The sequence below is a fragment of the Lithobates pipiens genome, unplaced genomic scaffold, assembly GCF_037356315.1.
Source record: "Lithobates pipiens isolate NorthernLeopardFrog02 unplaced genomic scaffold, aLitPip1_a1.2 Scaffold_10, whole genome shotgun sequence".
Taxonomy (NCBI): Eukaryota; Metazoa; Chordata; class Amphibia; order Anura; family Ranidae; genus Lithobates; species Lithobates pipiens.
In genome coordinates this window covers 183218063-183235307 of record NW_027507686.1, presented here as the reverse complement: position 1 = coordinate 183235307, position 17245 = coordinate 183218063, and the positions used below count along the sequence as shown (strand labels likewise).

The 17245-nt window shown below is 38.7% G+C and overlaps 1 protein-coding gene across 1 annotated transcript in view; it reads right to left on the bottom strand.

Annotated features, from left to right (window-relative positions):
* Window positions 1-16364, bottom strand: part of LOC143926048 (uncharacterized) — a 72792-nt gene extending 56428 nt beyond the window's left edge. The window contains exons 1-14 of the mRNA XM_077450222.1: window positions 16286-16364; window positions 13121-13382; window positions 12925-13039; window positions 11011-11098; window positions 10710-10816; window positions 8176-8392; window positions 6273-6398; window positions 5393-5510; window positions 4630-4768; window positions 3775-3885; window positions 3501-3570; window positions 1272-1409; window positions 938-1102; window positions 10-104 (exon numbers count right to left, since the gene is read on the bottom strand). Of these exons, the coding sequence (XP_077306348.1) occupies window positions 10-104; window positions 938-1102; window positions 1272-1409; window positions 3501-3570; window positions 3775-3885; window positions 4630-4768; window positions 5393-5510; window positions 6273-6398; window positions 8176-8392; window positions 10710-10816; window positions 11011-11098; window positions 12925-13039; window positions 13121-13382; window positions 16286-16364 (1830 nt within the window). The remainder of the gene's footprint in view (window positions 1-9; window positions 105-937; window positions 1103-1271; window positions 1410-3500; window positions 3571-3774; window positions 3886-4629; window positions 4769-5392; window positions 5511-6272; window positions 6399-8175; window positions 8393-10709; window positions 10817-11010; window positions 11099-12924; window positions 13040-13120; window positions 13383-16285) is intronic.
* Window positions 16365-17245: the final 881 nt, after the last annotated feature.

The window sequence follows — 17245 nt, the reverse complement described above, 5'->3', positions numbered from 1 at the left end:
ATCACTCACCTTTTCATACACAGCTGGATGAACAACAGCATGGCACTGAGCAAAGTTTCCCTTGCTGTCCGAGAGCTGAGAGCACCAAAACTTGGCAAACCTCTCTAAAGATTAGTAAAAAAGGGTTAGATGCCATTAAATAACTAAACAACTTTTTATACAGATTAGATTAGCTTGTATATCTATATCTATTATGCATATCTATATGATATTCATAATTTTACCATAAAGTGCACCTGTGTTTTGTTTATGCACAACAAAGCCACAGATTCAGTTATGTTCAAACCACCCCCAGACAACACTCTATTTGCCCATTGGGAGCAAATAGAAATACCCGTTAGGTTTGGATATGGAAGACAATATTGGTGCTTGGTGATTAGCCCAGCACGGTCAAATGGATGTAAGGAAAGTCCTGTATAAGCTCGGAGTTTTGACTTGAAGCTTACACAGGGCTTCATCTGTCCACTTGTGGTGGCTGGACAGAGTAGCAAGCAAGTAAAGGTAAGGTGAGTATATACAGCCAGGAATTAGACATTTAAATAATCTTTCATAAACAATGGAATTTATGCTCAGCTATGTAGGAACTCAAAACTATTACAAATACACACACTTAATAAACATATGCGGACAACAACTTACAAGGGCAGGATTTCTCCCACTTATATGACTCACATATCTCAACACACTATAAAGCAGATTACCAGTTTTATGATCAAAAGATCATGACACCATTATTCAGATTTAGCAGCTTTGCAATTTACTATGTTTTCTCTGCACCCTCAAACTGCACACTTGACTCTGCAATTAAGTCCTCCCTTTGCTAACCCTACATTAATACCCCACAATCCCAAATCACTAAAATATACATTATTAAGGTATTCAAACATATTTGCAAATTTAATCTCATAATATGTTTATAAAAAGATTCCTCACATACCATTGTCTACACTGAGTGCACATGGGTTTTCATAACTGTCCTTCACATCACTGCAGTCTGCCTGGCTCTTCCAGGTGTTGGCAAAGGAAGCTGCTGCCCCCTCAAGTGCTCCACTCAGAGACTTAAAATCATCTGTCCGGACCTTATTGAAGTCTCCACAGAGACCTAAAAACATTGAAAATAACAACATTCAGTTAAAATGAATAAAAAGCAATGTAGTGTCCCAAAGGGCCACCGGTAAATCAAGCCTTATTTACACCTCTTCACATTTACTATACTCCCAGGAACATTAAAGACTAAAGCCCCAAATAAAAAGACATGGATAAACTTTTACCGCATGCATTTCCTTGGTACTCAGGGTCCAGGCTCACTGAGACCTGCATGACTGGAACAAGCTGAACCTGGATCTGGATTCCATTGAAGGTCTGAATGACCAGATAAAAAGAAGATGGCTGCAACACAGCAAAATTATCTGAAAAAGACAAATGTAAATTAACAACCTGGTATTCAATAAACAAAGGAAATCCAAGAAGAAATATAGTATGTAGATATTTTACTTGCACTTCTTAGGCAGAAGCTGTGACATCTGTTTCATCACAGGTATTTATGTTTGATTAACTCTGTACATTTCTTTATATAGAACTAACAATTCACATAGCACTTACATATTATACATGCACAGCAGTCCATACCCTCAAGGATTTTACAGTCTATTGTAGCTATCACATATGCATGCATACACATTAGGGCCCTTTTGGACTCTAGAGACAATTAATCTGCACGTCTTTGGAATGTGGAAGGAAACCTGAATACCCTATACAAGTGCAGAGATAACATGCAAACTCCATGCAAATAGTGTTTTAATTGGGATTTGGACCAGGGAACCATGTGCTGCAAAGTAGAAGTGCTAACCACTAAGCTATTGTGCCCTAAGTGGGACTGTGCTGACCATATGAATAGAGAATTTCAGGTTTTAGAACTGCCACAGGCTGAAATTCTCGCGATTGCTTTTTTTCACCCACATTGATCTTCCTTTTTTCATAGCTGCCTAGTGATGCCATGATTTCGGTTTATATGCATCAACATTGCAGTGCACACCAAAGCCTACTTAGATCTATTGTTGTCTTTCATAAAATGGTTAATTAGGGCCCAGTGGATTAGCATCGTTTAATTACAATGCTGCACTCTACAGTACACACGGAGTCAAATCAGTTAAAAAAAAAAAACTGACTTATTTAACTGCCATTATGGAACTGCATATATTTTATCTCCTCTAACTCCTGGATTTGAAAACCAGTTTATCCACCTGCCCATGTATGGGATTCTCTGCTTCTAGAATTGTTATAATCTCCCCACTCCCTTTAAAAGGGCACTGTACATTCCTGACAATAGTTGCAATGTAGACCGGTCAAAAATGGACAGATAACTACCTATAAATGGCAGACAGGAAGATACTTGCAAAAGGACTTCATCAATACCATACATGCATTCATTTATATCACAGGTGAGGTGGATCCTCTATGTTCCTAACAGGTAGCAGAAGGGCCACACTGAGGCATGAGCCTCAAACATGACTTTACAAGAGCTGCTAATGGCAAGACATATATCCCGCCAAGAATTTTTAGAGTGCTACCCTCAGAATTGCATGGCTGGAGACATCTAATTGTTTAAGTAGGACAAAAACAGAGCAGAGTACCAAACAGTTAGGTGAAAGTGAATGGATAACTAAAACAAAGAACAAAAAAAATATTTAACACAGCTTACCAGTCCTTAGATTTACGGGGTGAATATGCTTTCTTTTTTTTATTTCTAACTAGGAACATTTTTGTATACAAAATACCTGATGATCTTGCTCGAAAAGCAGTGCCCTTGTCATTTCCTGTGAAATCTACTGAAGACAATCTTTCTTCCTAGCTATCTTCTGTAAGCTACCAATTGCCTGTGCTACTCACATAATGGAGGTGAAGATCTACAAACAAGTTTGTAACCCATATCAGGAAAGCAGTCTGGGTGACAACCATAACTCCCCCATAGATACAGTGGAGGAGTGTCTTAACTACCCAGGAACAGGAAGTGAGTTATTTGCAGGATTACTGGGTGAAAATAAAGCAAAAGAAGGTTGAAAAAAAGCAACAAATACAGGCACTACACCAAAGACTAGTAAGCTGCAATGTATTACATTTTTGATTTTGGGTTTAGATACACATAAGGGTCGGGATGGGCCAAAGGTCAGAGAAAGAGGTAGATCAGCATGGTTGAGGATCAAGCAGAAAATCAGAGCAGGTGGCTGACAGAAAAGAAAAACTGAATTCTAATCCTAATTGTAACCAATGGCAACCAAAGGTAATGGCACTGACACAAGCCTAGACACAGGATGTTTGATCAATCCAAGAAGAGGGCAAGATGAAGCAATAAGCTACCTACAGACTACATGAGATATGCACCCAGAAGAATACGGGATCAGATGGGAAAATCTCATTACCTGGCTCAGAAATGTTCCTTTTATTAGGCAGTGTATGACCACCTTTCAATGTACAGTATGATATCACACAGAATTCTGTACCTGTGACTAGTGGTGCACGAGCGTAGATCCCATTCAGAAGCACAGTTCCTGATGACTTCACTGTCAGAACCTACAGGTTACAGAGGTGACATCAATTTAGGAAAGTGATCAAACTAAAAAAATGGCTAGGGCAATTCAAGTTTTAAACAGGACTAACAATGAGCAAAAAAAAAAAAGGGCAAAAAGTGATATTCAATTTGTATACTACAAGGTTATTTTTAGTCAGTATCTGGAAAGAGAGGTAAATTGTACTGGTGCACTGAGCACTACTCACTGTTTGTCCTTTAACCAAAGACAGGGTGATACTTCTCAGACAAGTTTCGGTATTGGTCACTCCACATTTCCTCAACTCGGCCAGCACAGTGAACATGTTTGTGACACAGTCCTACAAGGAAGAACCAAGGGGAGAGTTATTGGAATGTGGTATGTAAATAGTGTCATTCTAAGGTGTTTGTTTTTTATTAGGAAAAAAAATCTAATTTAGTGATAATATATAATTTTCATCTCTTCAAATAAAATGTTTTATTATGCTCCATCTACCCCCCCCCCCCCCCCTGCCAGAATACAGATCACTTTTTTAAATATACAATGCTCAGGGTATTTTGAGATCTAGAGACCCCTATCAATTAGATAACCTTATGTAAACCATGCTTGTTCTACAGCATATTATCACACAATTTATGTAAAATTGAATGCTTTACACTAGGCATACACTTCACATTGTTTGGGGTTCCTGATGAACTGGCTGAATTTCGCTTCATGGGTGGTCCTGTTGGCATCCTCCCGCCTGATATCTTTTAAATAAAAAAATCAAAGGAGCTGGACAGAAAATCGCCAAACAAACAACAACTGCTTTCCAATCAGATGCAGCTGCTGTTCAGGTATTCTGACAGCCGCCAGTCCTTTATATTGAAATACAATAGCTGGAGATTCAACCTTCGGGCTGAACGAAAAAAAATCTGTAAGTGTATGGACAGCTTTAATTTAATCTCTGACTTACAGGATTTATTTTTTCTGAAAATAACTACAGAAAACCTTATAGTAGTACTACAATGGGTGAATACGGTGCATATAAAAATTCACCATATGGCTACTACCATGGACTTGAAGGCTTGATGAGCAATGTTACCTTGGTAAAGATGTAGCTACAGTCTCCATGGAAGTTATAGTGACCGCCATCATAGGTGTAGACATGTGAGCCTCCCTCAAGTGAGCAGCGTCCAGCACAAGGCAAAGCCTTACAGCTCCACTGACCACCATGACAAGTGCTATAATAAACAATGCAAACACAGTCAGATACAATAATATTATTCATGTTTATTGCTCAAATTTATTTCATTAGATGGCTTTTTTAACTTAAAATAGATGTTTCTATTTAAGACTGTCATGTTCAAAAACGTATGTATTAGTATTTTGCAGTTATGAGAAGAAGGTACTAACAAAGAATTCTGATAGAGAATTTATAAAAGATACCTTTCCCATAGGGAAAGCTGTACTATCAAAGAGGAACTCCAGGCACAACAACGTTAAATATATTCTTCAGTAACCAGGCAATGTGCATCAAATGCCTTTGCAAACCCAGATATAACATAATATATTACATAACATGTAATTTGTACAGAAAAGTGTATGCTGTTAGAGAGCAGAGCTGTTGATTGGGCCCAGCAGGTCCTTGAGCTATAGGCTCCCTTTAAAGAAATGACAGAAGGGGCAGAGACATGAGCAGTCACATAGCACAAGGAGAGGGATCAGTAGTGACTGGTCTTCTTTACACAAAGCTCCTCTAAAGAGGCAAAGTGAAGGAGTTATTTTGTGCTGGATTACTGTACAAATCGGTAAGAAATACACAAAGAAATGACTGAGCACTTTCACAGCTAATTTTTAGTTCTTACCAGTTGTGGCAGTTGCTGGTATAAAATGTTCCTGGTGCAAATTTCTTATTGTTGTAGGTGCAGGAACATTTACTGAGAGGGATGCAACCTCGATTATCAACATCATCCAGTACCGTTCCTGAAAAAAACATTGATTGAGATTAAAAGATGGTTCTAATAACTCTTATTATTTTGGTACAAATAACCAGTAAATGCTGCAATGACTTACTGAGGCCAGTTTACTTATCTTATGCTTACACTTGCATACATTTGCAGGCAGTGAGGAGGTGATATGTTGCCTGCTCACTGCCTGTTTTGACCCCATAAATGCTGCATCACTGAACTGTAACCACGGCATTGGACATGGTTGCTGGGGGGTTGTGATGTTGCCCCTATTTACTTGAATGGGTCATGCTTGGTGGCAGGCTGTCTGCAGACCACAACAGGCGGATCATTTTTTGCCAAAGCCAAAGCAAAGCACCACAACCACAGCATGTGTACACCCCCATCTGCTGCCTTTGCAACTTAAGTAAAGGGTGGGTAAAATGCAGATCAACTATGTGTTTTTTTTGGCGCCACCCTCCCTCATTGCAAAAGGAGACCTATGGGGGTTGAGAATCTTTACTCCGAAAATTCTGAATTAATTTCAATTATGTAATCATGTGGAAAGAAAATTCCTGTATTGGATAATCAAAGTGAACACAGCTACAGATTCTCAACTTCTGTAAAGAAATTACCTACATTTTGTCATCCTTTTCGATCAACTGAATTTCAGATAACTTTAGAGGATGTCGATTTAGTAGTTTAATATGTTATATATCTGTAGAAATAACCTAACTCAGAATAATCACCAAAAACACACAAGGAATGCTTGCTGTTGAATAAATAAAAATGATTTTACCTGGTGGACAGAAACAGCCATCTATGCAATGATCTTCACAAACAAGCGTTCGCTCGGAGTTGGAACAAGTATCAGCACAAGGGGAACCGCATTCATTATACTTCAGGTTCATTGGACAGGTCCTCTCTGCCAATAAAAGACTCAGTCAGTAAAAAGTGACATATTTTAGAAGTAGTTAGTCTCCAACTTGGCTTTACAAAACTGGTCAATAAAAACACAGAAGAATGTCCTCCAAAAAATAATGGTCTATTAAGTTTGCTCCCTTTTTTTAACCATTTTTTATTTTAGCATAGTTCTATGTTTGTCCTTAGTATGTTTAAATTCACCTACAGTTGACTGACTTACTACCTCTGCTGGAAGTTTATTTGAGTATCAACTAGTCCTTCCATCATTTTTTTTTCTGTGGTTACTCCTGGACTATCCTTGCTGATATGTTCTTAAAGCGACATAAGGGTGCATAAATGGGCAGATCTTATAGGCCATTATAAAGTCTGATCATTACAGTGACCATCATATAGGTGACACCAGCATATCTGGTTTCTGACTTATTCGGATGATTTTTAACAGTGAAAGAATTGTTATCTTTTTCTTTGGAATCTGCAAGGGCACTTGCCACAAAGAACTATAAAGCACATTGTAAAATGATTGGATTGGTCCTTCCATCATTTTTTTTTCTGTGGTTACTCCTGGACTATCCTTGCTGATATGTTCTTAAAGCGACATAAGGGTGCATACATGGGCAGATCTTATGGGCCATTATAAAGTCTGATCATTACAGTGACCATCATATAGGTGACACCAGCATATCTGGTTTCTGACTTATTCGGATGATTTTTAACAGTGAAAGAATTGTTATCTTTTTCTTTGGAATCTGCAAGGGCACTTGCCACAAAGAACTATAAAGCACATTGTAAAATTATTGGATTGGTCATAGTACATTCTTTTGATTAAAAAATGCTGAAATCTATTAGACCACCTGAAAATATTGCAGAGTGTATGGTCAGCTTCATTATTACTACATTGTATGTGAACTCTTTTCATAAACCTAAATATCACATTGGAGTTGATTTACTAAAACTGGAGAGTGCAAAATCTGGTGCAACTATGCATGGTAGCCAATCAGCTTCTAATGTCAGCTTGTTCAATTAAGCTTTGACAATAAAAGCTAGAAGCTAATTGGTTTCTATGCAGAGCTGCACCAGATTTTACACTCACCAGTTTTAGTAAATGTGTTTCACAAACATTTAGAATATACAAAAAAGGGACAGAGACTAATTTTACTATGGTAGTGTCAAATATGCTATAGATTCCAGGTTCTTAAAGTCTAATTTCTGCCACAAACAGTATTTAAAAATAAAATTTAAAGTGGAGATTTTTTTTAATGCTTTTATCTCTTTCCCTGGCCCCACCAGAGCTTTTCCCTCACATCCTGTGTGCCTGTGATGTCTATACAATATATGGGGAGATTTCATACCAGGACAGGAAAGCACAGTCAGTAATACAAATATTGTTATTCTAACCCTTCCTCCCCAATGTAAAAACAAGTGTTTTTTTTCTTCTGTGTCCCCACTGAAGAAATGTTCTGCAATTTCCTGTTCTGACAGGAAGTGAGAGGAAATCTCTCTAACAGAGACACAGACAGCAATAAAACCTTTCCCTGCTCTATCCAAAACTAAATAAAAATTGTCCCCTGAAGTTTGGCTTTAATGACCAACCATTTTCTGATAGCTGGTGCAGCACATTCTGCATTCAACTCTTTCAACAAAGTGGAAGCTTTCTAGCTAAGACCATAAACCTAATATGGATAAATACCACTGTAGTCATTTTTGTACTACTGACAGTGGAAAACTACCTTAGAAAAGGATATAGACAATTAAACAGGCCAAGAAAAAAATTTACTTACCACACATGGTACCGGTTCTCCAATTTTTGGGCATCCCACCAGCATGGGTGCACTGCCTGGAATACTCAGACAGGGTATCACAGAAGCACGAGGCATCAGATGAATTCTGACAGCTACAGAGGTCAGACACACAGGCCTTGATGTAGAGATCCTGAGGCACACGCAGGTCACAGTCATCGAAGGCTGCGTTGGAAAGCATGCGGACACAGGTCTCTCTCTGCATGGAGAAGATCAAAAACATTAACATTGTAGTGCATTGTATGTAAGTAGTGATCTTGTAAACTGCAAGAAGAGTTTCAATTGTCCTAAAGAGCAGAAGAGGAAATAATGGTGTACTTTATGACTAGTTTTGAGCTTACTTTTGACAAGGACTATGGGGCTAATTTACAAAACCAAGTAGTCTGTTAAAGTATATAGTATATATTCAAAATGTAAAATCTTATATTTATTTCCACATTCTATTTCAATTATTTCTAGCCTACTCCTATTAATCTGAACAATCGTTGTAAACTTACATTGTGAAGGTCCCCACAAATTTATTTTTCTAAATTCTGTGACATGTCTTCACTATGCCGTGTGAGTAGGCACTGCTGTGTCACACATTTCACAGAACCTGCCTCCTGAATTACAGCAAAGAGTTTTAGGAGATGGATTCTGTACAGGAATCATAGCTTCTAGGCAGCAAGATACCATGGGATATGTAGTCCTTTGAAATCGAAAGTAAACAGCAGAAGAGAAGTTGCAAAGCATGCGGGAAATCCAGGAAGTTGTGGACAAACATGGCTGGCAAACGGGCAACAAACATGAAAAAAGATTTTTTCAAGCAAGCCTATATTGGATTGTTAAAGTGATTGCAAGGGCTCGTTTTTTTTTTTTTTTTTAATAACAAATATGTCATACTTACCCCCACTGTGCAGCTAGTTTTGCACAGAGTGTCCCTGAACCTCGTCTTCTGTGGTCCCCCCGGCAGCTCTTGCGGCTCATCCCTACATCAGATAACCCCCTAGGAGAAGGAGGTTACCTTGCGGGCGTGCTCCCACGTCCAGCATTCGGTGTCCATAGCCACTGAATGCCCCTGGCGCCCACGTCATTGGATTTAATTGACAGCAGCGGGAGCCAATGGCTGCGCTGCTATCAATCTATCCAATCAAGACCTGAGAACCCCGGGCAGAGAGACAACGCGTCCCTGCCAGGTCAAGTTCCAGGGCTCAGGTAAGTAAAATGGGGAGGGGGGGCTGGGGGGCCGCTCACTGTCAGGTGTTTTTTCACCTTAATGCATAGGATGCATTAAGGTGAAAAAACACAAAGGTTTACAAACCCTTTAAATTAACTTTTGCTAGTAGAATGCTGATTATTATAAAATAAAAGTGTATGCTATGACCAAAAAATTCCTTTAACTTTAAAGGGAAGTTTTCCTTAGCTTAGTAAATTAGGTGAAACTCCATTGGCTTCCATCGTCCAATCATGTGTACACAAAAATGCTATTTTTTTATTTTGATTGCACATAATTGACTAATATTTGTAAATGAAATCTCACCACATTTACTAATCTCTGGGCAAAATTCAGAAAGCAGCATTCCTTTTGATTGCAAGAATCACTTGTAATTTTTCAGTTACCCAATTACATAATTAATAGCAGAATCTACAAGACATTATATGAATGGCAATAAAACATATGGGAGGGGAGAATTTAATAAAACTGGAGCAGACAGAATCTCAAGTAGCTTTGCACAGTAACCAGCTGGATCAGAAATCATCTTCTTCAGCTTCTTCACTTAAAGTGGAACTTTACCCATAACAACTTGATAAAAAATAATGTTCTTTAGCAAGAAACATACATTCCACATTAATAATTACGCTACCAAAATGAATGTGTGTTGTAAATTGCCTCCAGCATGCCCCCCGTTTCTTCTTACCGGAGGCTGCCATTTTGCTGAAGCTCAGAGCCCCATAACAGCAGTAAATCATAAAGCGGAACTAAACCTAGCAATTTAACAGTTACATTCCTGGAATGCTGGGATTGTTGTCAGATTTGCTTGTGTCCCCAACCAAACTGTTAAACCATCAAATGGCTGGTGTCATAACTGATCACATGGGCAGCACCATGGCAGTTGCGGCTCAAACAGAAGCAGCTTCCCTGGCTGCAAAGAATAGGAGGGTTTAATTCCGCTTTAAGGCTGTCAGCAGATCGTCCTCTACAAACTCAGCAGTACCTAAAAATGCCTAAAAATGGAGAGAAACTGAGTATGTACAGAGAAGGGTGAAGCAGTGTATTACTGGATGATAAACAGTATAGGCACTTATTTTGAATTTTTTTACATAACTATACCTGCAAAAGGAGCCAGCCTGAAGTGATCTAGCAGGACTTAATTTTCTGACTATAGTTTCACTTTAAACTTTGAAAATGAATGCTAGAAGGTTGGAATTACACAGCTACTCTAGATTGTATCTGCTTGAATTTTAGTAAATTCCCCTCTTTGTCTTGTCATTTTAAAATTCTTACCAGATTGAAACCAAATTCTTAAGCATCTTACCAGATTGCTACAATTTTTAGGGGCAGATGGTACAACATCTTGACATTGCTCTGTAGGTCCATCCATCTTTTGCAGGTTTCCAAACTGCACAGGTGTCAGCTCGATATCTGTATAAACACACATATTTTCACCAACATAATATGTACAATATATCTTATAAAAAATTATGTAACCTCCTTCCTCTTCCAATCAGAAATGCTTTCAATTCATTGAAGGACTGCAAAACATTGTCTGAATGTAAATAACAAATGTACTAAGAAAGAATATGTTATAATACAGGATTATAAGTAGTAGAACATACCTTTATCCACAAACTCATCCTGAGTCAGTCCATTCATGTTTCCACACAATCCACATGTGCTGTTCATGTATTTTGATGGAACATTCACCTGTAAATCAAATTAACATAAATGTAAGATACAAAGAATAAAAGGTCTCTGTGTCACATGCCTGCCATAGGCAAAAACGTTGTCAAGAAAGGAAGTAATGGCAGCATGAAAGAAGAAATGGTTGATTATTATTTAGTCAAGTCTAATATTAAACATGCAATTACATTAAAAAGGGCCTAAACTCAAAAAGTGAAGATTTACTATGTTAGGATGCATTCACACCTGAGAATACGCCCAATATCGATTGCATGGGAGAACTCTGGCGAGTGATCATCCCTGAATACAAGAAGTATGTGCCTTGGGCTGATCACTGGCAGTTGATCGCTGCACGATTACGTGTGAGCCGCCACAAGTAGCTGCAAGAGCTGGTAGCCTCTCATTGCACCACTGGTGTTCTCGCTTGTAATCGGTCTCAGGCACATTCACAGCTGTCACTGCACCCTTATATTGAACATCTACAAATGATAACTGTGACTTAGCAATGCCCTGAACAATGTACCTTTTGTTTGGAATTCCTCCTGAAAAGTAGCAGTGTACTTACTGGTATGTGACTGTGCCTAGGCACTTCTGTGCCTACAGCCTCATATCTGTATATCTCCAGTGTAAGATTAAAGTAGTTGTTAAGCCACTCTGACAAGTATGCACCATCTGCGCTGTCTCCTTATGCAGTGTCTCACTCTGTGTGTGATTTATACAAAATAAAAAAAATGCTGTAAATACCTAATGTAAGAGCCAATATCTGCGATCACATGACCGGCCGGATCTCTCCTTTCCTTCTCTGTCGGATGCAACAGGAGGGGCTGAGATCTCGATCTCTTACATGAGGTATTTACAGCATTTTTTTAATAAATCACACACCGAGGGGGAAACTGCATAAGAAGACAGCACGGATGGTGCATACAGGTTAGAGCTATTTGAGCAGCAGGAGCGGAGGGGTTGACACTGGCATGAGCTGACAGGCAGGTAGGGGAGGGGGAAGTAGAACACAGGAGACAGAGGAGACACAGGACAGCAGGCTATGGACAGAGGCACGCAAACTGACCACAGAGTCAGGGCTCAGCAGCCATGATTACCGTGGGCAGTTTACGGAGGGAAGAAACTGGCAGGATCAGCCATAGTATCACCCACACACTAAAGTTTGCTCTGAACACAGATCATATGTGTTCAGAGCATAGGTCCGTGAGCATGTGGTGCTTTACACAACCCCTAGAGCATAACTGCATACAGCCACATCTTCTAATTCATCTCATGGGTGGCTGTACATAGCAGCAGTTTGTCCCCTGAAAATGAGTATGCGGACTCTGCATGCTGTACAGTTCTGTACAGATGTGTGCATAAAGCCTAAATGTTATTTCTAAAGAAAAGCATGATATTGGGCATTGCAGGTCAAATCGTAAGCTATAGTAATGGTAAATAGCGAAGATTTAGGGCTCTTCACACCATAGCATGCATCAAGGCCCACATTATAATAAGTGTTACCCCAACACATGGTAGTGTACTGCAGTTACATGTAGCAATGCAAAGTTAATTGCATCCCAATGCACAACTACAGTGCACTGCAAGGTATCTGCATTAAGGAACACCACAACACCCAGATACTTATGCTCTGTGCGTTGTGCTCACTGCTTAATAAATCGTGGTGCAGGACCTATTTTTCCATGTTTTGAGATGTCTTGACAGTTCGTTCATTTTAAATGGACTGCTTAATATAAAATGATGAAAACTTTGGACATTAGGATATAAGAGAGCTACTTTGATAAAGGATTCGGTATCACTAACACAAACTTTTGAAAATAATTGTGGATGAAATGAGTAAAGCCTTTTACCGTGACAGCATCAGCTTCATTCCATAAAATCGCTACTCCCAGCTTGGAAGAAACTTGCACATATACACTGATGGACTCAATTTGTACTCCAAACTGGCTGTATGGAAGAGTGACCCTGCAAGAAAAGTTGTTTTATAGAAACTTGTATATGCTTGGATTCAATTTAACATTAATCTGTGCATTCTCACTCAGTTACCTTTTCCCTCCAACTTCGATCACACCTTTCTTCATCTCGATGACAAGGCCCCCAATCTTTATCACCAGATGGGACACCACTGTCCTATCTGAGCTTGAAGAATGTCGTATCTGGATGTTGAAGTCTTCATATGTGTCTTTACAGTTTGAGGCAAATATATAGTTGCAAGTTCCTGGAAACTGATAGATTTCTCCATCGAAGGTCTTATAGTGAAAACTTCCCCAGGTGCTGCAGACAAGGTTGTTGTGTGCAGGATTCATCACTGTTAGAAAAAGTATCAATTGGTATGAATATGAGTGAAGAGATATATGTAGTTTGTCCCCAATGAGATTTCTACCCTGTTCAGGTAAAGGATGTCAGACATAAAAGGAATGGAAGGGAAATCTCCCAAAAGGGAAATTAGACAAGGCAAAATGCAAAGCCCAGCTCCAGCTAAAAAATATACTGATCAGACCTAGTTAAAATAATAAAAGGCAACTTCAATTGTGATACTGACTGTGTTGCTCAAGTTTTACAATCTTATTACTCTTTGATTTGCTTCATTGCATAAGCTAGAGTGGCATTAAACTGTATTGAGCCAACTGGTAATATATATGTAGAACTCTTCTTTAATGAACAAGTGTATACAGTATAGTTATGTTGAATACTTGATCAGCAAGAGACACCGATTAGTGTATGTGTCATTAGTTCCCCCCAAAAATGTGTTTTCTGTGGCAATGACAAATAAAGTCATCCATAAATAAAAAAAAAAAATTCTCAGAATAGCGTGCAGATTTACATGGGGACAGGAGTAATTATTATTATGAAATAATCATTAAATAACAAATTATTAATTAATCATTACATTAGCAGATTGTGCTTCTTGCTTAGTAGCACTGCATAGCACTTCTCTCTTAAGGCATGTGCATGAATAAGGTCTGAACTAAAAACAATGGATTTATAATTGTTACCTACGGACTTTAACCTCCCTGGTGGTATGATTATTTTTCAGATTTTAGGTGCTGAAAGCAGTACAATTATTAGAAATAATTCACTTAAATCTGTCCAAACAAGAGTCGAATATGCATCCCGGGTATGATCAAATTTGAAATATAAAATCATAAATGAATATATATATATATATATATATATATATATATATATATGATAAAATAAATAATTATAACAAATAATAATAATAATAAAAATGATTCAATAATGTAATCAAATCAAAAATACTGAAATATGCTCAGTTGCAGAATTGTCGCTGTCATTACTTTTAGTGTTTGATGATAAATTTCCCCACAAATTACTATCGCTCAATTCTGCGAGTGATTCTAATTTATTATCGCTGTTTTCTAGCTGGTCTATAACCACTTTTGATGTAAACGTACACTTTTTGGTTGCTATGGACAATCTCCAGTTTCCTGGCATAAAGAACAGTATTTATAATATAAAACTGTATACAGGGCACTGGACAAACAACTAGGGACAAAGGGGATATATAATTATTTGATACAGTACTGTAATCTGTAAGATTACAGTATACTGTATCTATACCTTGTATTTTACTTTTTGAATTTGGCGCCGAACTCTGTCCCCGTGCGTCGCAACGCTCGCAGGGAACGGAGCCCGGCGATGTGACAGATCGAGCGGAGGATGGCTCGCAGATCACAGCGGGGGGACATCGCTGGATCCAGGGGACAAGGTAAGTAAACCCCTCCATGGATCCAGCGATGCGATCCTGAGTCTGGCTCGGGAATAACGATTATGGTATTTAAATCTTAACCCGAGCCAGACTCGGGAATACCGCCAGGGAGGATATAGCACAATGGGGTTGATTTACTAAAACTGGAGAGAGCAAAATCTGGTGCAGCTCTGCATGGTAATCAGCTTCTAACTTCAGCTTGTTCAGTTAAGCTTTGACAACAAAACCTGGAAGCTGATTCTATGCAAAGCTGCACCAGATTTTGCACTCTCCAGTTTTAATAAATCAACCCCAATATCTTTATTCCACATTCAGCCAAAAACTGAACCTTGTAATTTTCCCTTCCTGATGCCAATCTATGGCAGCATACATGTGGTAGTAGCACCAACTACTTCTGCCCACAGGACCAGTTCAAAACTATAAAGTTTTGACACCCACACAACAGTCCAATCCCTGGAAAATGACTGGAATAAACTATGTGGGTTCAGTATGCTGCCAAGAATTGGCACCAGGAAAGGAAAATTACAAAGTAAGTATACAATTTTCCGTTTTCGTGGTGCCAAAATAACAGCATACATGTGGTAGACCAATAATTTGCTACGAAGGTGGAAATATTAGGCAAAACCTATTTTATAAGAAACTGAGGAAGCTACAACCTTCCTGCCAAAATCAGCTGTAGTGAAGCCTGCTGAGCCCAATAGTAGAGTTGAAGAGATGTGCCATAAGAGGACGGGTTGGCTGCACTTCCTATCGGCTTCACTTACAATCCAGCACAAGGTGCCCATTATGCTGGAATGTCCCTGGTCAAACGTACAACACTTACTCACAATCCTTTTGGTATGTTACAATAATACCTCAGAATGTGCATTCTATAGCTTCTCCTTAAATAGACATTGTCCCTTTGCTTATTTAGATCAAAGTGATAGTGGAAGCTGATAGTCCCCACCAATCCCCAAGAAAATATAATTGCCAGTCTGCACTCCCTGTAGGAGCTGCAGGAGCTCACCTTAGGTGAATATTCGTTTTGGATGGTGTTGGACATGACAGTGATCAGGTCCATTGACTGTCACAAGGGGGAAGGTAACAAGTCCCCCCATAGATGGAAATTCTGCTCCATTCAAACTATAGAGCGAGGGCCCTGTCAGAGTTGAGAGGTGGCAAAGGAGTGACAATCATGAGCAGATCCTAGCTGGGGAATGAGCTACTAGGGGAGACAGTCACAGACCTGAATGGGTAAAGTGACGGGGTCACTTTATAACTTTGGCAGCTGTCATTAAATTTATAAGAGATCACCCAACATAAAAGGGGATAAAAAATAGAAGAAAAAAACAAACCTGAAAAATAACACCATATATATAAGGCAACAAAAAATGTATCTCAAATTTTGGCAACAAGTATGTCATAATATACAACAATAAATTTTATCGTACATTTGGTCCTTTGAATCCATAAGATAAACAGCTTTTGAAAATTCTTACCTCGTGGTGGTGGTGTACTTAAGGAATGTGTGAGAGTCAAAGTAGAAAGGATCCAAATAACTGGACCCATAGTCCCCATGGTGTCACTGCTCACTGACAGGGGACACAAGCGTTCTGGTTCCCCCATCTACCCTGGCTGTTTATATAGACCAGCCGTATTGACCCTCCCAGTGGGAGATATCAGTAGAGACTTAATTTTGATCCAGTTAATTACACAAAACCAAGATTATAGCCTTTAATTTCATGATAGATCTGAAGATGTAATAGTTGGGATTACACTGATCCTTTGGTGTATCTTTTCTTTTCCTACATCATATCCATTATAGGATTTTTCAGTCTGAACAAATTAGTTCACCTGTAACGTCAGAACAGGTATTCACCATAGAAGAATCATACACCAAATGCAAACTTTATTACATGCAGGTGAACGCAGGTTGCATTGGAATTCTCTACGGTTCTTCAATACACTTATTTGGCATATTATTATTTCTGGTTCTGCGATAAATAAAATAATTGCATAGCAGTAAAGTATATCTTGCAGAATTGATACTCGATAACTCTGATATTAAAGCTTTTGGACATACTTTTGGAACGTTAATCATGTGCACATAACTTAATAGCACACTATAAAACACTGTAAAATAATGAAATAACATTAGCCATAGCACATGCTGCTATGAAGGTATTATGGTGCTTTCTGTGGCTACAACAAGTACGTGTACACAATTTGATATACTTTTCCTTCAAAAAAGATTTAAAATGATAAATATCTCTACATATTCTGCTTTTTGCTCTAAAAGCACAACATGTGTGCATTTTGACCTGCCGCTTTACTTGTCACATATAGTATGTTTATGTTTAAAGTGAGCATTCATAGTGTTTGGCAAATGACATACTTTAATGCACCTTATCAGAACGGAAAGAACAAAAACTGGATTACTAAGGCCTCGTGCACATGGA